General features: G+C 40.1%; 1 protein-coding gene across 1 annotated transcript in view; it reads right to left on the bottom strand.

Annotated features, from left to right (window-relative positions):
- The window catches only part of ARHGAP6 (Rho GTPase activating protein 6), a 346,729-nt gene that overhangs the window by 43,890 nt on the left and 279,277 nt on the right, over positions 1–23,562 (bottom strand). Inside the window, exon 2 of the mRNA XM_082003267.1 lies at positions 19,491–19,650. Coding sequence (XP_081859393.1) covers positions 19,491–19,650 — 160 coding nt within the window. The remainder of the gene's footprint in view (positions 1–19,490; positions 19,651–23,562) is intronic.

Below are 23,562 nucleotides of genomic sequence, written 5' to 3'. Positions count from 1 at the left end.
CTTACCTTAGGCAAATGGGTGCAGTTCCACTGAAGGCAGTGGAGCTACAACCATTTGCATTTACAGTTTACCCCATAGCAAAAGAAACAAAGACTTGCATATGAAATTAAGGCTGAGAGGAATCTCAGTGAAAAGCTAAAGCTTAGGGGATCTGCCAAGAGATCTAAGGTCTGTTTCAGTTTTCCTCCTCAGCAAGAGGCGTGATTAATTACAATCTATATTCTGTAAAAATAAGTATGTTTTTAAATGATTGTTGATTCAGGTTACATGAGGCATGAACATTGCTGAAATATTAATAATGTGCTTATACGTTTATGCAACTCTAGCAGTTTTACATCTTAAATGAACTCAATTCATAATAATAATGCTTAGTACCTATTACCTGCAGTGTGTTCTGAGAATATAATTAATACCCAAAGCATTCTTGGGAAACCAGAAAAGAGTTGTTACCCGTGCATAATATCTACTGTACATTTTTAAATTAATTAGCAAATATTTATGCAAAATAGTTTTGTAGCAACCCAAAGTGCTATTAAATATGAACTGCTATTTTAATTCGCAGTTTGGAAATGTTTAAACCACCAAGTGATAAATGCTGTTGGGCTTTTATCCAGCCTTTTGTGTATATAATTATCAATTAATGTCTTCTTTCTATAGATCAACAATATACTGCTCCTCCAACACATTCCACTCAAGACAAGAGAAGTACTCAAAAGACAACAACAGTCTAAGTGAAGGAAGTTGCATTTTTTTTCTCTGTTAACCTGGAGAAGGTTTTTTTTCTGAAGAACACCCACCCAGGCAGCTGTGCAGATCAGGGTTTTTTTTTTCAGAAATTAACTTGGTTTGTTCAATGCTTACTAATTTATACATTTGCTGCATTTTTCACCGCAATGCATACCCCACTCTCAGGACATCTGTATATTAAGACTAGCATGATGAATATTTAAAAGATCAAGAGTCTTGAACCAAACTTCTGAGTGCATGTTAAATTGCTACATGACCTGTTTTTCCGAAGTGGTGAGAACTTCCAGGTTCAGTTAATGCCAAAAAGACTTTTCTATTTGAAAAATTAGGTCATCTTTTTAGGACTCTCTCAGTGAACCACAGCCTACAAAACACGAGAGTATTTGCAGTGATATACAGACTTTGGAAAAAAACTGAAGAGTTTGACTTCTGAGATTACTATTTTTGAACTTTTGGGCTAAGGTTGAAATTTACCCACAGTGTCATCACTAACACCATTTAACTAGCAGTTACACTCTCCAATCGCAGATTTTACATAGCCCATTTCAGGGCTTAATTTCATTCAAAATGAGACCACGGTTCTACAATCCAGGTAATAAGAAGCCATTTTCATGCTGAGGATAGAAAAAAATTAATCTCTAGAAGTTAAAAAAAGGAAAGAAAGAGAACTTTGCATTTTTTTAATAACAGATTGCTCTGTTGCTTTGCACAAGACCACCTACCAACACCATATATGACTCAAAGAGAGAGAGAGCAGGCTGCATCCTGTTACTATTATTTATTTCCGTTACCACTTTACTCATTTTAAAGTTACAGAAATCAGCAAGTCTATTTGCTAGGCACAGGCATTGCTCAGCATAAGCAAAAGCATCACAAATTAGGTATAGGGAATTTGTTCAAGATGATGTAGTTAGTGGCACACCTTGAATTAACGTGCAGGAACTCTTGGCCACCAGTTTTATACTATGTCACATCATAGTCGCTACACTGTGAAGCCCTTATCCAATATGTTTTTCATAAATAATATAATATGCAGCAAAAAATACAACAGCACCTGAGCTTTCTAAGTCATTTTTATGACAGTATTATAGTACTAGGCTTCAGATCATGGAAAGTGACCTGTCAATATGCTTGAAGTGAACAATTCTTCAGCACCTTCTTTCCTTATACATGTGCCTGTGGATTATCTACAAGAATGGACGTTCCTTTTATGTTACTTACGTTCAAGGACACTTTTTTATTAATCAAAAACATTATTCATAAATTCATACAGAGACTGTAAAGCAATTTAACTCAGTGGGTTTTTGGCAAAGGATATTTTCTGTTGCCTATGGGGTTACTGAGTAAAGAGAACTCCCCATCCCATCTATCGGCAACTTCCTTTGCTTATGAGAGTTGTGTTTCTCATCCATTTAGGGAAGAAAATTTGTCATGTTCTACAATTAAGGGTTATTTTCACACAGCAAAAAGTGAGGATTTATGTGAGAGATTAATATCATACCCATAGCTCATTTACCAAAACAGAAGTGGACGAAAACGTTGATATTGTGAGATTTCTAAACTGCTTCTTCATAGTAGTTACATTCATGGCCATTTTCCCTTAATAGACATTAGTAATTGGATCTAATTGCATTTAAAAGGAAGAAAAAAAAAAGTATTTTCTAAAAGTATAATCCATTCTGTTCTGAAAATTACTACCAACGGCACCACAAAGCACCAAGCTGGACCTCTCTTGGGGACTTGCTGGTTCATTTCACTCAGCGAGAGTGACACATTTCCCACATGCCAGCCTCCAGTGCTCAGCCTGCGAGCTGAACGTAAGCTATAGTCTCTCTTGCCTGCACAATACGGAAAGTAATAGAGACTCTGTAATCAAAAAAACACTGCTAAATTCTGTTGATAGAGCACAATAAAGATGAGACTGCGCTTCACTCATTGACAGCTGCACCGTGTTTGTGGTTGAAGCTGCTTCTTTGGGTCACTATACAAAGCAAATTTGCTGCTAAATGCACACAGGGAGATCCTCTACTGAAGAAGAGGGTGCTGGTTTTACTGATCCATTTCTGTGACTATAAAAGTCCATCTTGAAATAATTATTTAGATTAACGTGTTGTTGAAATGCTCTGTCCCCATGCAGCAACTTCCAAAGCACTGCCAGCTGCAGCACACGTGGAAGGTAAACAATTTCAACCAGAGAACCAGAAGCTAGTTTATGCCAAGATATTGGCATATAAAGCAGCATGAAAACAGAAGGGCTGAGCCTACAGGTATTTCCCATCACTCTTGCTCTCCCTTTCACCTGTCCTCAGCAGTACACACAAGATCTCCATCAGTGATGCAGATTACTATAATCCTTCAGAAGCCTTGGACTGTCTCCCTGTTTCTCACGCTGCTTCTCTTTACGGCCTACATTGCTCTCTTTATTTCACCTTGACTTAAATCAGCACTCCTGTGTGCTTGTCAGCCTGCAGCTAATGGAAGAAAAGCCGTCCTTGTTCAAGCACATCCCTCAGTTGCAGCCATGACCTTCCACGTGGCAGCTGGCTCACACGTGCCCACCTCAGCCCACGGAGCCAGGTTCAGGCTGCCCACCACAGGCAACACAAACGTGCCCAGAGGCAGCTTACCTCTTACGTGCTGCTTTCTCCGAGGCAGCAAACAAGCTTCAGCATTTCCCTCTCCAGGAAGCTCCTGCTGAATGTGTATACGGCAGAAGAAACAGTGTGAAAAGGCCAGAGCTGAAGTCAAAGCCCATTCTTCATCCCCACGGGCTGCACACAGGTGGGACCAGAGCCGGAGCGTTGCAGCCCTCTGGGCAGGAGTGCTGCCTGACCCAAACCCTTCTCAGGGCAACGGCGAGAAATGGGGCGAGGCGTGAGGAAAGCCGACTGCTCAGAAAACTGCGTTCTCAGCAATACTCAATGTATACAATACCACCACTTGAGAAAACCCACAACCCTCAGACAAAAGTGTGCTTTTCATTCTCTTCTTCCTCATCCCATCAGACTCTCTGGTAACCTGCGGTTAGTGCATCTTCTTTGGATACAGGCTTCAATCCCTTTGGGCTAAGGCATTACTTAATGATCCTTAAAATGAAACATGGATGAATTACAAAGTCCAAATGTGCAGGTTTAAGTGATGCAGCTGCTGGAAGTTTAAATCCTACATTATACACAATCTCTTTACTGTGGAACAGTAAGAATTCAGCCATACTGGTATATGAATTAAATTGTTTATCTAGGAAGTATTCATAAGTTGCTGTGGCACCTGCCTAGAAGGCAAAAATGCTGGAAACCTCACCTGTATCAAAAGAAAGCTGCATCCCTACAGGGACCTGAGTTTTATTCATCAAGTATCATTTTAAAATAACCTTTTGCGATTCTGATACAAATTTTTTACAAAAAAAATAACCCTCCATAATTTGCTTGCCAGATATTAATAGATTTTTTTGGTGCTGTACATCTGTTCTGAAGGCAAAGGTGATATACCAATTGTGTGTGAAAAGTTGAAAAAAATCTTTTCAGCTTATTTGCCATTACTGCAGTGAAAAAATATATAGTTTTAGATAATTTAAATAACACTTTTTTACCTATCAATACACTTAAAATGTCTGTTCTACATGACCTCTGAGGAACAACATACTCAGCAAGTTCTATGGAGGAAACGAAAAAATCAGAACATTAAACTCTAACTGTTTTGGACCTTATTGCTATTTGCTACACCTTTAGCTGGACCTAAGGAAACCAACTCATTTTGACATGAAAATAAATAGTTGCTCAAACCCTTTTTTATGGTAGGATGAGGGAAACTGCTGCTCCTGCTTCCACATATAGAAGGGACGATGGAAATAACTTACTCAAACAAGCATGCAAAGCTACCTGGCAGCCCTTTAGAGGATTACAAAGAAGGGCCAAATGCCCTTGTCTACCCTTCTGTGGCTTTCACTGCAGAGTAGCAAAAAGCAGGTGAATCCCTGGAAAGGGAGAACAGATGAAGATGCAGGACACCAGGTCTGACTTCCCTGTGCATAGACAGAGTCAGATTCTCAACTAATACAAAGCTCTGCTTGCTTCAGTGCCTAGATTAGCACAGGATTTCCTGTGTCATAAGCCATAAATCGTAGTACTCTAATAAAATAAAAATTCTAAAAAAGAAAACAAACAAACAAACCCCCACCACACCACCAACAAACAATAACAACAAAAGAAACAACAGAGAGAGTGGGCCAAAGGGTAATTTGCTACACATTTTTCTCCAGGAAGGTCTCTTGATTGAGCATATGCCTTGTGTCAGTACTGGAAGTAAAAAAATGTCTCCAGGTATACTGAAATTAGAGGGAACCACTCCTTCTACACTTCAGGGCAATATTTGCTACACTGAGACTCATGACAGGATTCAGGAAACACTAAGTAGGCGGTACAAGACAAAATACAGACACTGTATTTTTTCACACATTGTGGCAGTATCTTTAATGTGGCAGGAGTTCCTCCAAACTAAAAAGGTAGGCAAGTTCTTAACTTAGACTGTAGTACATCAGGGACTTTGCTGCTGTCCTTCTCTCTACATGGAAGACACTCAGAAACCACAATGATGGGCAGAGTTTTAAAAGCTTTGAAAAAGACTGAACAAGATACCCTGCTTGAAGTGCTTTCATAACTGACAGTAAAATAGGTCAAAAACTGTCTACACTACTACATCAAAACAACTACAGTAAAAGAAAATATTTTAGCTGTACTGAAAAAAAAAAAAAATCAAAACACCAAATCCCAAACACACAAGAGCCTTGATGCTGTAGTCTGAGATAAGAAAAATTTCAAATAGCTCTAAAACTGCCTTCAGTCCACTGGGTGCAGAGGAAAATTGACTGTCTCCCGGCATCAGTTACCTAAATAAAAAGTGTTTTATCATATGGAAGGGAAAGTGTAGTTTGATGCCATTCCTAGTCAAAGTGACCCTTGATTTGATAAGGAGAATTATCTTTATTTCCCACAGTATGGGGTTGGCTAGGGGCAGACCAGACATTAAATTGCCAACACTTAGCTGGCACTGAACTCTTTGTGTATTGGTAAGCGGGCTTGCATGCCTGTACTGGCAGGTGAAGGAGTAACCAAGCTTCTTTACATCTCCCTTAGAGCTTTCCCCCAGGTTGCTCTCGGTGTGAGCATGGGTCGAGCTCTTCAATGAAGAGGAAATTCCCCCAACTCTCTGGAATTCAGGGGACTTGCCGGTGGTCACAGAGGTGGTTTGGGGCAGCCAGGTCCCCACTGTCTTCTGACCATCGCATTGTTGTTTATGAACCCTTCATACTCTGCAAGAAAATGAAACGGCCTTCATAACTTGCTCCCTCCAGGACTAATTAAACTAGTCCACTATATTCCTGCTCAGAGCCTTGATGAAGAAACGAAATGACAGGAGCCTTTAGTGCAAGGAAGTGAAATCATGGTGTCGAAGGTCTCCCACCGGACAGGTCAGTAGCCCCAGTAACTGAGGTGCTACCCTTTTGAAAAATGACCAACAGATCTTTTTTCTAATAATGTTTCATTGTAATAATTGTCTGTCCTCTGTATCATCAATCATCTAGCTTACATACTTTTTTATTAATAAACAGGAACAGGTGTTGAAAATGTAAACCACACAGAAAAAAGGCAAAATGAGCTCTGGAGAGAACACTTGGGTTGACTTCTTGCACAGAAATAGTCATATAGACACTTGTCTAATCTATTCTTAAAAACCTCCAGCAGGAGATTAGGTGTCCATTAAATCTCGAGGTAGCCTTTTCAATGTAAAAGCCTAACACAGAGATAGATATAGTACGGCAGCTCTGATAAAATAGATCTATCTGTAGTCACCTTATCTTTCCTAATCGCTATTTAGAGACATATCTTACATGCCTGGCACCAACCACAAGTCCACTGAAACCATGCCTTTGAAGAAATGTTAGAAACTAACTCTTCTACCTAAGGCAAGAAGAAATCCTCATCAGAAATACTTCCCTAATGCACTTTTGAAAGGAGCAATACACGTAAGATAGCAGAAAGAAATCTGATTTTCCATCTAAATTTCTAAAAGATGTATACCAGAAGAATAGACATGTTAAAGCAAATCTCTGCCAAAGACAAGTAGAACATGCAAGTTAGTAGGCTGCCATGTCAGTATTCTTAATAAAGGTTCAAAAGCTTCTCACATGGGATATATTTATTCGTATTTATTCTTTGGCTTTGAATTGTAAAAAAGTACAAAATTTTAAGTCGCTATATAATCACCACACACTTAGCAGATTATGTGCAAAGCACAGGACAGCCTACTTGAGTGTTCAAAAACAAAGGGCCGGTACTACATCAAGTACTAACGACAGATTTGGCAGAACATGATCAAGAATACCTCTTTTACACTAGTGTTCTCACAAAGACTTAGAAAACAAACAAAAATAACCAAATACACCTAATTTTGCAAAAAAACACAGTGTTTTAGAGCCTCTGTATGTGCATTTTGCTTCCTAACACTGGTTCACTCAGGCCATGTGTCTGAACTTTTCAATACGGCCAACGGTCATGAGTAACATTTTAAAACAGAAGCTGAGATTTCCATGCAGCACACTAATACAGACAAAATACTGAATGTATTTATATGTACTTATAGCCATTAACTATTCCAAGTGTACTATTAAGGAAATTACATTAGACAGGAATTCTTCTATGTCTAGAAGAAATTTCTAAGCTCAATGGGACTTCACATCCCATTGTATGCACGCAGCAGCCTCCGGATCTGGATTTGCAAGAGCAGTACCCTAAACCCACAACAGTCAGCATCTAAATAAGCAACTGCCCTAACGATGAAGACCTCTGGTCATGATTCCACCTCTGGTAACTATGTCTCATGACATTTGCATATGGAAATGTGGATTGTAGCATTTCCCTATTTATCTTTGGAGTTCAGCAAGATCTCTTCCCTTCATTGTGACACCCACGGAAGGACTCCTGCCTTTCAGCAATCCTGCCCAACGAGCTCCGCAGCAAAGCGTTCCTTCAATGTCCATCCCTGTCCCCATACCCTTCCTCCACCTTCACAAAACACACCTACAAAAACAGGTAGATTCTCGCAAGTTACACCAGTCTTTCTTTTATAATTTTTCCATGTTCATATTAACGGTGCCGTTGATTTCACTGAGCAGCCTAGCATTTTCTACTTCTGTATTCATATAGCACTGAAGAAAATGCATGCTGCATCTCGATCAAAGCTCCTAGCTATTTATCAAAATACAAACTAATTATTAAAAAGACAAACAACGTCTGTTTGTAGTGAGTTTTGTAGTGAGTAAAAATGTTTGCTTTTTAAAATATTAGCTTGCCTCTAGCTGACAGAATAGATACACTGAATAAAGTCTTCCTGATGTAAACAGACATGTAAAACCCGCTATGTGATGCAAGAGAATCTTGGAAATCAATTTGCTGAACATTACATAAGAGTCCTTCATTATAAAGCTGCCTCAGCAAAATTTAAAAAAGGAAGAGATCATGAAAAACTTTCTTAAGTTTTGAAGATAATAAATTAATTCCTATTCTACCGTTAGAAAAATTACATTCTCGCAAGCTTCATGTATTTCCATTTTGTTCTTGTCTCAATGGTGGCAAAAAGTCAAATTTGGAAAAAAAAAAAAAAAATCACAAGAAGAAATTTCTGCAAATTTCCTTATTGGGAGAAAAAAAATATGGGTTTTTTTGGCTTGGTTATCTCCCTGTCTGGAAAAGCTCTCGTCATCTTCACTTTGACAAACTCCTGTGTAGCAGAGTGCAAGGCTGCGTGCTCTTACAATCTCTACCCTGCAGCAGCTGGGACTTCTCCTAGCTTAAAACATTAAGTCAATTTTATTTTCTTTTTTCCAGACTGAGAGATACTGTTTTTATTTTCCCAGGAGGGAAAAAAAAACCCTCAGAAAAATCCATGTTTCCATGGAAAATTTGAATTTGCAGAGGAGGGAAGCTTCCATCTAAAAATCGGCAAGATACACAGTTTTCATCTCTGACCAAGTCTGATACAGTAAGCCTGATATAGTATAGCCAAGATTTACTAATGTAGCATAAAGGAGCAGAATTTAGCTCACAGTCTTGCTTGTCTTTCACATAATCTTCATGAACACTACTATATTGAAAGAAAATCTACTGTTAGAGGTTGGCATTAAGAGGGTCGGTAATAAGCCTCTTCACTTAAAAGACATACTGATGCCAACTCAAAAGCATCTAGTCTGTAATCCCACAGCTCCTCAAAGTATAGGCTACAGTTTACTTAGATGCTTTCCACTGTTACAACAGCCTACAAAGTACATAACACGGTCAGTGATTAAAAACAATGAGCATTTTGGAGCCCTCACAAAAATGCAAGTCCAGATAAAAATCATAGTCACTCTCAGTGTTAAGGAAAATGGATAGTGAGATACAATGACGAGTAATGTAAGCAAAAAACAGATCCAAAAAACTACTCCCTGCCAAAATAAACAAGAAGTGGAGAATGCATAACTCTGAATTCCCATTTTTATTCAGAGCTTAACTGGAATGTATTGGGGGCAAAGTGCACGAACGAACAATAAAAATTCAGAAAGCCTAACTATGTATGTTTTCTTCCATTTCAGAGATGGGGTTGTCTCAGTGCTCAGTCTGCAATCACACACTTATCCAGCCCCGCTCCTTCAAATTCATCTTACTAAAGCAAGTCATACAGGAGAGCACTGCTCGCTTCGCGTGAGCAGATACACAGCATCACACACCTGGTGGAACTGGATACAGAACTTGCATGCAAAAAGGTACAACAGCATGTCTTCAAGCAGCGTAAGCAACATCTTCCCTTAAATGCCCGGGACTCCATTTAGGTTTCTAAATCCAACCTTAGATCATATTCATTACAACTAATCAAATGAACCGAGAACTAGATTTGGCAGTAAAATTAACAATTACCACCTCTCCCCAGATGACCCAGTAAGTCTAAAAAAACCCAATTCCCTCAGAAAGTGTAACATTTGCTGTAATTACTGAAACTACTGTGTATGATATAGTTGCTGTTAACGATAAGAAACTGCGTGGATATACATTCCTGTCATAGGTGTCATCAACACAGTGAACAGTCTTCTTAGTAAAGGCACCTAAACTCTTTTGGTACGCTTGCTAAAATAGCTGGGTAACATGTTTATTGTTAGTTCTGGAAAGTGAAGACAAATTCTGTGGTTCACCTTTGGATTTTCACTCCAAAACATTTGAGAAACATTAAAATAAACCCAAAGGTACAAAGTAACCATGTGCAACACTTGCACCAAAGTGTAAATATACTTTGGTATGTGGTGCATGTTGAAACTAAAACACTACGTCAACATAACAGTAAGGTTGTGACCAAAGCCAACAAAAGCAATATAATTCATCAGAGATGGATGTTCTGGCCTTAGCCCAACCTACTGCATGTACTGCAATCTGTCGCATCTGATCTGTCAAGAGTCCTGGGCCAACACATAACCTCAATACTCAATTGTAGATACATCCATCTTGCAATTGGAAGACGAGACTGGAACAAAGATATTTTACCAGATCAATTTGAAGATATGAGACTGAACTCTTGTGCTAATAGTCTTCCTACAAAAAGTGTTTGATAGCATCCCTGTAATACTCTACTGAAACACGGGTTAATACTAGGACTCATTATTATTAATTATAAGAAAAGAATGACATCCAAAAAAAAAAAAAAAAGATACTTCTAGGATTCTTGCCTAGTAGTACTTCAAAACTGAGCGTGCCCAGCCAGGCCTCTGATCTAGTACACAAACAAACAAAAGCTCCCACATCAATTTTCTCACAGCTGAAATTCTGGCCCAAAATAATTTAAGAGGTTAGAACCAAAAATGTTTAATAAGGAAAACAGTGAAATTCTGTGAAGGTCTGTGCAAAACCTAGATAATATATTCCCCTTGCTGACTCAAAGCCTGCTCCATCCACGTTAAATTAATATTTCCAAACTTTAATAGCAAAATTCAGTATAAATTTTCATTTCTTACCCCTTTTTTTGAGAATAAAAAGGGTAAAACTTTTTCTAAGTAGTTTTCTGCTACCTCAAGGTCTCATAATTGGCTAGTGCTACAACGTTCTTCATCACAAGAACCTTTTCTGATTCCTGGTCCTTCTCAGTATCTTCACCTTCCCCATCTTCAAGAGTCACTTTGAATGTGTCATCCACTTAAGGATGAACATTAGGATATCAAGAGGCCTCATCAATTCTGTAAGCTTAACCTGATAGATCTGCTGATGCTACCTTAAGCGCATAAATCTGCTAAACTAAAATGAAACACAGCTATAACATGATCCGCTCTTTGAGTTCATATTCTTATTATGGAATTCAAGGGACAATTCAATCCACAAATCAGCAGGGCAAGGGGCAGCACTATCCTAAAAGCAGAAGGTCTTTCGGTTTGTTGAACCCTTCTTGGAACTGAGGGGCAAGTATCACGGCTCATCCTGCCAGTCACCACTTCCTCTGTATTGAGAAGCCCATCGGGGGTTAACCCATTCACACATGTCTGGGTCTCGCTCACTGTTCCCTTGCCCCCGATTTGTGCTGAGATGAAGTTCTGGCGGCCAAAACCACTGCACAGTTGTGTATATCAAAACAAAGCCTTGATTCATAGCTGGAGCTATAATGTATGAGTGCAATAAAAACACAGGTAGTTGTCCTAGTTGTAACTACTGCAATGACCACCTTTCAGCAGAAAAATAAATGTGACCCTCTTTTTATTTTTTTGTTATCAGCCCATGAAAAGTACTTTCCAGCAGGTAATTTCAAACATGCAGCTGCAATATTCAGTTGCAAAGCAGTAGTCTCCAGGCTGATATATATATATATATTTTATATGAAAAAGCTTCACAATTTTTGTTTGACGTCTTAATGAATAATCATAGGCTGCCCCAAGCTTGTCAAAACAAATCAAAACAAAGCTAACACAAAGCAGGTATGTGCTCTGTGTGCCTGTTCTCTCTCCTTGGTGTCTGAAGTCAGTTTTGAGTCCAAGTTGTACTGTGTGGGCTATGGCAATGCATATGCCCCTACAACATCTTGCTAATTTAGCCTGGTAACTCTCGGAAGCACCGTTGTCGTCATCTGACAATTAACAAGTTGGCGAGAGAAAAAGGGAGCAGTTTGGTCTGGTGTGCTCTGAGTTGCTATGCTTGAACCATTGCACAATCACTCACAAACTCTGTGTGAGAAAAACTGGTACCTACTGGTATGATTACCTGCCTACTGGTTTCTTCCTACAGAAGCTGAGACACTGAGGCAGGCTGCGTGTGCTCCCGAAGTAGGAGGCAGCATATGAATTGGTAACAAATGATCATCTACCCACAAAGAGCAAAATAATCAATCACAAGTGGCAACATGTAGCATGCTTTTATAATACAAATATAAAGCCTCTGAATAGGTTACAGCAATTTTGTGTAAAAGAAGAAAATCTTATCTACTTCTTCCCTATCATCTGTTAAGATGATTTTCTTTCTTCTCTGCTGAACCAATGCCTTCACTCCCTCTTCCCAAAAGCTTCCTACTGAAGCTCTGTCCCAGCCTGACCAGCCAGGGTTGGGCAAGAGTAAGTGGAATGTTTTCTTCTAAAAGCAATCCTGGGCAGTACTGTGGTAGCAAGCACTCTTGGTGACACCTCGGCTTTATAAAAGTAAAAACAGTATTAAACAGACGTGAGTAGCAACAGAGCTGTTCTCTGGCGCTTGTCCAGAAATCCCCCCCGGTTTGTCTATGATTTTTCAAATAAATTCAATGGAAGAATATCATATGCACTTTTGAGTAGTCAGCAGCACTTACTAAATTGTTTTTCCCAGATATAACTTCAGGCATTAGTTCTTCTCCTTTATCAAGACACCTATCTGTATTTGGCTACAGAAGAGGCAAGAGGAAGGAGGATGGAAACTCCCTGGGGGAAATTCCTAGCCCACAAGACTTCTGTGTGCTCATAACTCTGAGTCCTCTGCTAGTCACCACCTTCCCCAGAGGTTTGGAGATTACACTTGGTGTGATAACAGCATGTGAGTTTTCTATTTTGCTGTACAGACATATACATGACATGCTGCTTTTGCATCCCAGGACAACGCAGGTAGCTGGACTGTTATTGCAGTAATAGTGCAATTTAGCTAATTATACCAAGATGCTTACTGTGCAGCAATGTTGTCTGTGTGGCTACAGCATAGGACAATATTACCAGTGAGAAATATAACTGAGCAACTTCTGGAATTGTAAGAGATTTATTCACGTGAATAAACATCAACTGTTTTCCATTAGTCTTTGTTGACACTATGAAGAAAACACACCCCGCTTTGTGCTGTCACAAGGGACAAAGTAGCAACAAATAAATTCCGTAAAACAGAAAACATCGTTGATATAGGGGGATTTGAATATGGCTATTTTTATTAAAAAAGGTAGATCAGAAGTCAAAAACTTGCTGTCAAAAAGATCAGAAGCAAAGGTGCCATTTCTATCTGAGTTTACTAGAGTTATTAGCCAAATTTCTGCTTGTCACTCTACAGGTAAACGAACACATGAGAAAGCATCTATTGCTCCCCTGCTTCTGCACTACTGAGATCAACAAAAGTTCCTCACGAGTACAGTAGCTATCATGAACATCAACGTCAGAAAAGGCCAAAACTCAGATGAAAAGTCAGGACTTCACCCAACCTGTAGGAATAACAAAGATAGCCGGACTCAGTGGACAGTGGTTATCGCATCAGTTTAATGACCACAGAGAGGCCTCTTTCACAGAGGTGAGGAGGGGCTGGCCCTGTGGCACACGGCAGCTCCAGGGCACACAGCACTGTAGGGAACTGGGCCAGAAAGATGCACAGACCCTACCTGTTCTTCCTGCAGCCACATTCCTACATTGTCCTTCCCTTCCAAGACATTGGTTTTCAAAGAAGAAATGAGAAACCAGTGTATGAGAAATCCAGGCCCAATAGTTCAATCTGTACAATTTGCCAGGTCAAACAAAAAAGAAGCAGACAGAATTACAAACTTCTATCTGCCGAGTATCCAGTTTGGCCCTTATTTTCACTCAGATGCCCTGCCATTCAGCATGAGCCACTCTTTATAAGTCTTTGGTCAGCTTACAGTCCTATGAGCTTAATCATGTGCTACATCACATCTAAGCCAATTTCAAATAACGCTTTTGAGGACTTTCATGGGATGGTCAAGCTTTCTATAATAATCCAGCTACAGCACGTCTACTTCCCTGAACACTGGTAGTACCTACATACCCACTTCTCGATAGATATTTCCCTAATTTTCACAAGTCAATGCCTACAGATGTCTCAGAATATAGGCCGTGCAGATTCAACAATTTGCAAGCTTACTTTCTAGTGACCCTCTCATCTTCTCTTTTTCCATGGCAGTATTTATAGAAGCTTCATTATTTCCTAATTATCCACATATCTCCCCCTTATTTAGCTTCTTAACAAGTGACCACAAAAAGCAGCTCAGCCATGCTTTATGTTTGCATGTCCCACTGGTAAACGCACACCTACCTAAGCAGAATTAGTACTGAGCTTCCACCCCTGCCCCGCTTATTCTCAGCCCCACTGCAAAGCTGTGAAGACAGCAGCACATCCCTGTTGCGGGCTGGTGAGAACATGAGTACTCACTGTCTCTTCTTGAATCAAGCAAGGTGAAAACTGTGACTGTGACACCCGACTGCCAAATATTATTCAAGTCCCTACCAACAGGTTCACATCGTACCTTAAAATCCAGGCAGGTGCTTGAGGAGTTGAGTTAGGGTTGGAGCCCTAATTCCTCGTTTGCTATAACTGATAAAGCCCTATCAGTGCCTATCAGTTCTCCCAAACACAGGTGCAGTGAAGTGGGACAGGACTGTGAAAGGGAAGAAAGTTATAGCCATGAGGTATTTAAGAAACTGATCCAATCAAACCTTATTCAATACCTCCTTTGCTCAAGAGATACCTGGAGCCTATGAACAGAAGAAAATGAGCTCCCCTCCTGCTCCGATCCAAATTTTACTTTGAAAAAGCTACCTGACGTGAGTCACCACGTTTTTTGTGAAGACAAGCTTTAAAAGGTTCATTTTTCTCACTACTTGCATGCAAGGACACACATAATTCGAAGGTCACCAAAACATAAGCACATAAAGTGAATTTCATCACAGGTTTTTTTCTCCTATTGTAAAGAGAAGACTGACTTCCCTGAAATGATAAAAACACGGTATATTCTAAACAGCAGCTGTAAAGAAGTGTCAACAGAATTGTACTATTGTGCCATTCAGAATGTCAGACAGCAAATTAAAAATCTTCCACAGAGTAATTGAATCAGTAAAGAAACTGTGCAATGCTCTGCTTGGAAACGATAGCCTCTTACAATTTAACACATTAACCCAGAGCAAGGATAAACAACTCTTGGTCTAATTTCTGGTGGCAGATTGAGGGGCAACATGGGAGCTGAAAAAGATGTTGATTACAGAATCTGAAAGACAGATATGAAGCAGAAAAACAAGAGAACCAGAAACAAACCTGAAGCATCTCCTCTGTCATACATATAAAAAATAATAACTCTTGACCAATTTGAATTTATTCTAACTGCCTGCTGCAGTGCAATCATAGCATATTTTAAATAACATGGTGGTTAAATAAATTCCTGCGGGAGGTGGTCCCTCTCTGTGACCACAAGATGTTTAACTAAGAGATGTCAGTAATGTGCTTCGTTAATGGTAATGGCTGCAATACAGCTGAGGAGAGGTAGTACATTCTATGCATTCCTCTGCAAATGTGGGAATAGCCAGATATGCCCTAGGAGGGCTAACTAACTGCAGTTGCTGTGACAAGGGGGGCTTCTGAGCATGGGAGAACCCAAGCGTTATGAAGGAGCAACCAATAATGGCATGACTGTGATTGTAAAGGTAAGGCAGATGCTTCTGTACTCTGACTTAACTTCCATGCAAACCTGTTTGGCACAAACACTTGTTACCCAAGAACAATGAATTTTTACTTGCCACAATACCTATGCCAGTAAATGTAATTACTCAAATGCCTGCAGGAAGCATCAAATGCCTAGCAGGCACAAGCATGTTCTAATGTCATTCACTCGCCAGTTTTGAAGAACAGTCAAAGAACCACAAAGAATCCCAACTTTTAAAACAGCTTTCTGTATTTTCTAACACATAGATTTTCTAACACTAACCTCTGCTCCTGAATGTTTTCATGTGGCACTCTCTGAAGCAGGAGAGCTGTAGAGCACATCTTTCTATGCCCAGATCTCTCCAGACCTCCTCCAGCTCTCTCAAACAGTACTAGTTCTTTTTTTTTTTTCTTTTTTTTAAACAGAAAATGTTTAACAGCCTTCAGTCTGTTTTTAACTTGAGGTACATATGGCTGTGATGGAGTTTTGTTTTATTTTATTTTTATTCCTGCATGCCCAAAGTGCCCAAGCCAGTTTCACACTGCTAAAACTTCAAATTCTCCATTTACACAGTCCTATGACATTAGCAAATCAACTGGATGGCTACCTGTGCCCTCTTACCATACGTTGTCATTCCACACCATTCAAGAGTGATGGGAACGTGAGGAGGACTTCAGAGTGTCTCTGCAAAGGGCCTAAACCAACCTGTAGTAATTTAAGAATACAGTAGATTCTTATTCTCCTACCAAAGTGCCAGCACAGATGTAGCATGATGGAGTGACAGAATGATTATTATTTATACCTATTGCAATACAGCAAAATTGGTACTAGACTTAGAAACAGGATGGACAGTTAAATACTAAGTGTACCTTAATTCTAGCTATTACCTTCACTTCGTTCAACAGATGATACTACAACATTTTAAAATTTAATTGCATCATCTCTTCATTCACCCTGCATACCTTAGACCACAGTAAAATTCATGATCTGGTCATTCAGAGCAAGTACACAAACATGAAATAATCCCTCTCTTATCAATGAGCTCACTGGTACATCTAACCTTAATTGCAAAAGTGAATAGCTAATTTATTTCTCATCCAAACTGAAACAAAAGACACATGAAATGATGGGGTCCAGCAGTAGAGATGAAACAGGAGCCCAGGTTCCTAGCTTTGTGAAGTGCCTTTTATTTTAAGTTGCTTCACCAGAACTTGTATTATTCTTATTTAGTTATTATGCTTAAAATTACACTTTTCAGATTCCATATATCTAATACTAATTATGCATTATATATTTACTCAAATATATATATCTGCTGTGAAAATAGAAACTGTTCTTGCGTGTGATCTGAACCTGAAAGATTCAACAGTTCCTAGTCTGCAAGCCCTGGCAGCACTGTGCCAAGTTGCCTGTGACTCCAAAGGATCTAGCAGAGGAAGGGTGGGTTGACTGGGAAGGGATCGCGGCTTTCCCAGACAGTTGGACTTTCCAGCAGGAAACAGCAAGGACAACACAAAAACAGTATTCATTCTCCAAAGCTCAAAGTTTCTGAATATGGCTCAATGTCCAAATGGAGATCAGTGACGAGCAGCATGCCTCAGGGGTCCGTACTGGGACCAGTACTCCTTAATACCTTCATCAATAACGTAGTGGGATTGAGTGCACCCTCAGCAAGTTTGAAGAGAAGACCAAGCTGGGTGGTGCAGTTGACAAGCCTGAAGGACAGGATGCCATCTAGAGGGACCTGCACAACTTGAGGAATGGGCCCATGTGAACTTCATGAGGTTCAACAAGGCCAAGTGCAGGGCCCTGCACCTGGGTTGGGGCAAACCCAGGCATCAGTACAGGCTGGGGGATGAAGGGATTGAGAGCAGCCCTGCCGAGAAGGACTTGAGGGTACTGCTGGATGACAAGCTGGACATGAGCTGGCAATGTGTGCTCACAGCCCGGAAGGCCAACCATATCCTGGGCTGCATCCAAAGAAGTGTGGCCAGTAGGTCGAGGGAGGTGATTCTGTCCCTCTACCCCACTCTGGTGAGACCCCTCTTGAAGTCCTGTGTCCAGCTCTGAAGCCTTCAGCACAGGAAAGACATGGACCTGTTGGAGACGGTTTAGAAGAGGGCCACAAAAATGATCAGAGGGATGGAACATCTCTCCTATGAAGAAAGGCTGAGAGACGGGGTTGGTGAGCCTGGAGAGGAAAAGGCTCCAGGGAAATCTTACTGCAGCCTTCCAGTACTTAAAGAGGGCTCATGAAAAAGATGGGGACAGACTTTTTAGCAGGACCTGTTGCAATAGGACAAGGGGTAATGGTTTTAAACTAAAAGAGGGCAGATTTCAACTAGATCTAAGGAAAAAAAATTTTCACAATGAGGGTGGAGAAACAGTGGCACAGGTTGCCCAGAGAGGTGGTAGATGCCCCATCCCTGGCAACACTTAAGGTCAGGCTGGGGCTTTAAGCAACCTGATCTAGTTGAAGATGTCCCTACTCACTGCAGGGGGATTGGACTAGATAACCTTTAAAGGTCCCTTCCAACCCAAACTATTCTGTGATTCTGTGAATACGTATACTCTATTTTCATGGATGGTATTACCTCCATATCTGTACATTCATCTCCCACTGGAACTGCCAGCAGCAGCTCACACAGCCAGAAAATATTACAGAGCCCTTAGTGAACCAGTTCCCCCTATGAATGTCCTGTAAAATTGTTTTCATATTGATGGAACATTTTGTGAGTGACCAAGGGAGTTGTGGTGGGGCTTGAAGAAATTGATCATATTCATGACAAACTGATACCTTGCTGTAACTGGTAAGCTGGACTTTGTTGGCTTTGGCAAGAGTTTTCTGCAGATCCTAAAAAGCTGATAAATGCTCAAGCTGATGTCTTTCACATTTTTTCTTTTCCACACTGTTATTTTCAAAGACTGCACAACTGTTTGCTGCGAAACTTTGACTGGTCCTGTGGCATCACTGTGTACGTGCTACCACACAGTACCTTTGCTCATAGCCAAAGATGAGAATTCAGTCGTCTCTTGTTATTTCTTAAATAAGTATACAACAAGTGGAAAGAAACAACAGGAAAGCCAGATTTGCAGATGGCTGCACAACAGCTGTCTTTGCTAGGCTTGATCTCCAGCCTACAGGAAACAGTTGAAACTGTTGCATTAGTTTTAGTGAGGTTTAGATCTCTTCCACAAAAACTTAAGTACAGGTCTACTACATGCACATATCCTGCATCAGGATTCTGATAGCTGAGCTTCTTTTCAGTTGATCTCCTGTTCCTTAGGAGTTCCATGTTTTCTGCTGAAAATTAACTTGTTTTCTAGGAAATAAGCACCACTGCCTTTAGGAAAACTTGGGTAGGATTCATCTTATTTGATGCAGATGTCTTCACTGTCTGTCTGAACTAGCGATATTTGGCTTCCTCCAGAGGAAATACAATAGAGAGTGAAAAAGCCACTTCTGTAGCATGATCTATCTTACCCACATAGACGTGTACTTTTGGATGTCAGCAAGTGTTAAGAAAGGCCTTTTTCTCTCAACTGAGTATCAAGACATCCTAGCATGAATAGGTCTGATTTAGATTATCTACCCTGTAGACATCTGTCCTTGATCAGATGATTCCACCCCAGTGGCCCAAATCGGATGTAGCAGACAAACAACTTTAGTAGTCATTTTTACATTTAAGCAAAAATGAGCTAGAAGACAGTGTCTATGGAATAAACAATCTAATGTTTTCTCCCTTTTTATTGCTGTGAAACGAAGTCAGTGGCTTAGCAATCTAAGCAGAGGTGGTTTATCAAGCCCTTACCTTTGGGGATAGTAATCTGACAGCCCAGGTCACAGTCCTGCTGCAACTGATAAAAAGCCACTTCCTGCAGCCGAGCACGCTCCAGCTCCGAGAGGCTTTGAACGGGAACTGACTTCAGCCGAACACTGCGCCCTGACATGCTGTTCCAAGTGAAATCACCCTACAGGAAATCAAATGGAAAAATATGAAGCATCATATGGTATGCACAGTTTAATAAACAGAACCATCTCTTTTACTGCTAGGAAAAACAACACAGGTCCTCTTTTCTAAAAGGCCATTTTCTTGGACATCTCTAACCTTTCAAATATCTTTGTTTTCCTAAGAGCAGCATTCCTTAAAAGGAGTACAGACATGCAAAACAAAAAGTCAATTCTGTCTTAAACCATTTAACGAAGTATTGTTACAAAAACATTAGGATTCCAGTCACCAAAAGCACAACGCAGGAAAAAAAAGCTCTTGTCTGCTTTTCCCAGTTTGCTTTCTTTGTACAGTTCTTGGTCATCACTTCATTCCTTTCTCTACATAGTCAGTCAGACATGCAGACCTCCACAGGTCCATGAACAACACACATCTTATCTCCCTCAACTTGCTAATCCCACTCCACGAGGCTGTTCAGAGAGTACCAGGCAGAGCCCCTTCTCTTTTCTGACACATCTCATCCCCTCCTTATGACGATGTTGTGTTTAGACCAAGATCGACTAAAGGACAAGCTGTTTCACGTTTTTGAAAACAATGTATGTTTTGAAATTTTTACAGGAAAACAACATGACATACGCTGCATCTCCGTAAGGTACCAATTATGCTCGGAGGGCAAATCAAAAGCTTTAGCCATTCTATCTCCCACCTGTGATAACATACACAAAAAGCTATTCTCTGAGCTAGTATTTAGTTCAGCTGAGAGAAGTAATCATTAGTCAAAGAGAAGTGCAAGCACACAGACAAGCTTAAAGGCTGACAAATAACTTCAAGCAAGAATTTCAGAATTCATCAAAGCATCATCAAAGAGTGCATTTTAGCACTACAGGGAAAGAAAGAAGAATTTGTTTTTCATTCTAACCATGTTAAAAAATAAACATCAGTCTTGTCAGTAGGTATAACCTGATGCAGCTGTAGATATGGAAAAACTCTGATGTACACCAGCTGAGCTGTAAAGACAAATCCACCAATCTGCCCTTCATCACAACACGGCAGACTTACAATTAACCAACTTCATTCTCATTTTAAGAGCCCATTTTCAGTTTAAATTTCAGCATCCATACCTTCACTGCACGCTCATTTTTTCACTGTTCACTTATAATTCATCTGTTCCGCACATACCTCTGCAGTCAAAAGGATATCCATTGACTTTAAAAGAGATTGGCTGAAGCTCCTTATTACAAAAATCAGTCAAATTTGACTTAATTTAGCAGTTATTCATGCTGTTGTACGCACACATCTTCGTGCACGTTTCCACATATTTTGCCTATATACGTGTACACATACAACCTGTATACACACACATACACGTACCTATATATGCATACCTATGACTGTGTGTGTATTCACATATACATACAGCAATATAGATCAAAGGAACTACACATTAAACACAATTTCTTATGATGCATGAAGTGTGTTTGAGTTCATCAAGGAAGTGTTTTTTCATAGTATTTTTCTAAGTCATTAGGCAACCATAATAGATAAAGCTGTTAGCTAAACGTGAGCAACTACATATCTGTACACTCAATGCATGTACTAGGCTCAATATCTTTATGATATTTACATATACATATACATACACATACGCAAACTTCTGTGCTAGCCCAGTATTTGACTACTGGAATACGTTCCTTAATTTTTTTTCCTCTTCGTCTCTTCTTGGTCTTCTAGTGCCTGGCTGTTGATTAGCTAGATTTAGTAATCTCGAACTAAAGGTTTGCATAGTGACACGAGCCAAGCTGACTAGCTTAACTCAAGCAAAACCAAAGCAGCAAGTCACATAAACCTTATTTACAAAATCGCAAGTAAACATTTACATTTTTTAAAAAGCTATTGTCATTTATAGATAAAAGTGATCGAGAACAGAATCCACAACCAGACAATGCATACCAAGAAACTAATTCCTTTGCAACCCTGATAACGCAAAAGAAACTTTACAAGTACAAAAGTATGCATCCTCATGAGCATATAGTCTACAAAATGTTCTACAGTCAAACTGGCACAAAGAGAGAAATACAGGTCTTTAATGGTAGAGTTTGGGGGGATTTTATCTGTTTCTCTGAAATGATTTTCATAAACAAAAATATCACTGATATTTCTACCACAAAAAAATTATAACCAGGATGTTTAATTGTGAAGGAGGAATGGGAAGCAAAAAGGATATCCATTAGAAAATGTTGACGTTAACAGAATATTTATACGTTTAGGACATGTCCTGTTTCCCATAGAGCACAAAATCCAAGGGGTGCATGGAGCTTCTAGGAATTACCACAAATTAAATACATATTCCTTAACTGAATTTTGCATGGACATATGAATTATTGCTCTTTTTCGGACAAAAATTACCAAGGGCAAATCTAACACTGGAGGTGACTGTATCCTCTGCCTTATACCTGAATTATCTCTGCAACTGCAAGCAGCGAGCTGTACTACTCAGCTCAAACATCAGCCGTGCCCAATGAGTTGAGCTCGGAGAGACGGGGCTTGCTAGCTCTGGTACAGTCCTGCATTAATACTCTGCTTTGGGGACCCCAGTGAGCCTCTTTGCACAGAGCTGTGCTGCCTTATATGAGCAGAGCAGCCAACTTCGCACTGGCTCAGGAATCCTGCCCAGGCTAATTTCACCTCAATAAGGGAGCACCCCACCTCATTTTCTTATAGGAGGTCAAGGGTTTAAAACCAAGGGAAAGAAGAAAGCACCCAACAAGATTACGAGGCCTGTTCCTTCCAACCAGTTTTTTTATTCTGGCAGTCTGCAAGCTCCCAGTATGTCCTTGGTGCTCACTGGGTTGGCCCTGTCTGGCCAAAAACGGTGGGATGCAAGCTCTGCACCTTCCAATGCCATGACAGGTTGCTGAGCAGCGATAAAGGATGTGGAATCACTCTGTCCAGTTGCTGTGCACTAAAGAAGACATTCCTCTTCTACACTCTATGGGTTTGATAAAATCTCTGCTAGGTCACATTAACATAGGTTTTTACTATGCTAATGGCACACATGACTAATTAACTAAAATATTTTTGGAAAATCATGTGTTAGGGCCAGTGGAATCTCCCAATCTGCTAAAGAAGTGAGAGGCTCAAGAAATTTTTCTTGAAAAAGTCTGTTTTATTTGGCAAATATATATCACTGTCTTCTATGAGTCAAAACACAGTATTTGATAATTTAATCTATTCAAAGACTCCTGTGGTTTGTGTAACACAAGGTAAATTAAAAGCCTCGTCTTCTTTCTAAAGCACTTGTACAATTTTACATACAGTCTGTAAATTACTGCAAAATCAACCAGGCTTGGGAGAGGTCCAGAGAAGTCAAGCTCCCTTGGAGGATGGCTACTGGTGCAGTCAAATCAGTCACATCTGCTTAAGGCTATTCTCCACTCTGTGAGGCAACCAAGGGAGGGAAAGGGCAGGACAGATACGGAGGGTATTTTCTGTTTCTCTCTCCATACGACAAGCAACATTCATCAGCCTACTTCAACATCAGCCTGACATAGCTCCCTGCAGAAGCTTAAGGGGAGCAGAAGATCTTTAAGCACCAAGTCAGAGTGACTTGGTTTTTGAAGTTCATACCCTGCATATGTGTTCAGACATACATACGCAGCTACTTCTCTATTATTTAGATTGTAGGACTGTAGAACAGAATATGACCTGCAAATGGCTCCATCACCAGGAAGGAAAAAAAAAAAACTCCACAAGACAAAAACAAACAGAGAAGAGTGCAAACAGAAATACTGCTCTGGGATAAAGTGATCAGCCTGATAGGGCACAAACTGCTAACTACAAGGGTGCCTTCATAACTGACTTTTACAAAAGTTAAAAGTTGGTTACCTTATGAAAGTTAAAACTTTGTTACCTTAAACCAGACTAAAAGCCTTCT

The sequence above is a fragment of the Phaethon aethereus genome, assembly GCF_964289735.1.
Source record: "Phaethon aethereus genome assembly, chromosome: 1".
Lineage (NCBI taxonomy): Eukaryota > Metazoa > Chordata > Aves > Phaethontiformes > Phaethontidae > Phaethon > Phaethon aethereus.
This window is presented reverse-complemented; position numbering and strand designations above follow the sequence as displayed.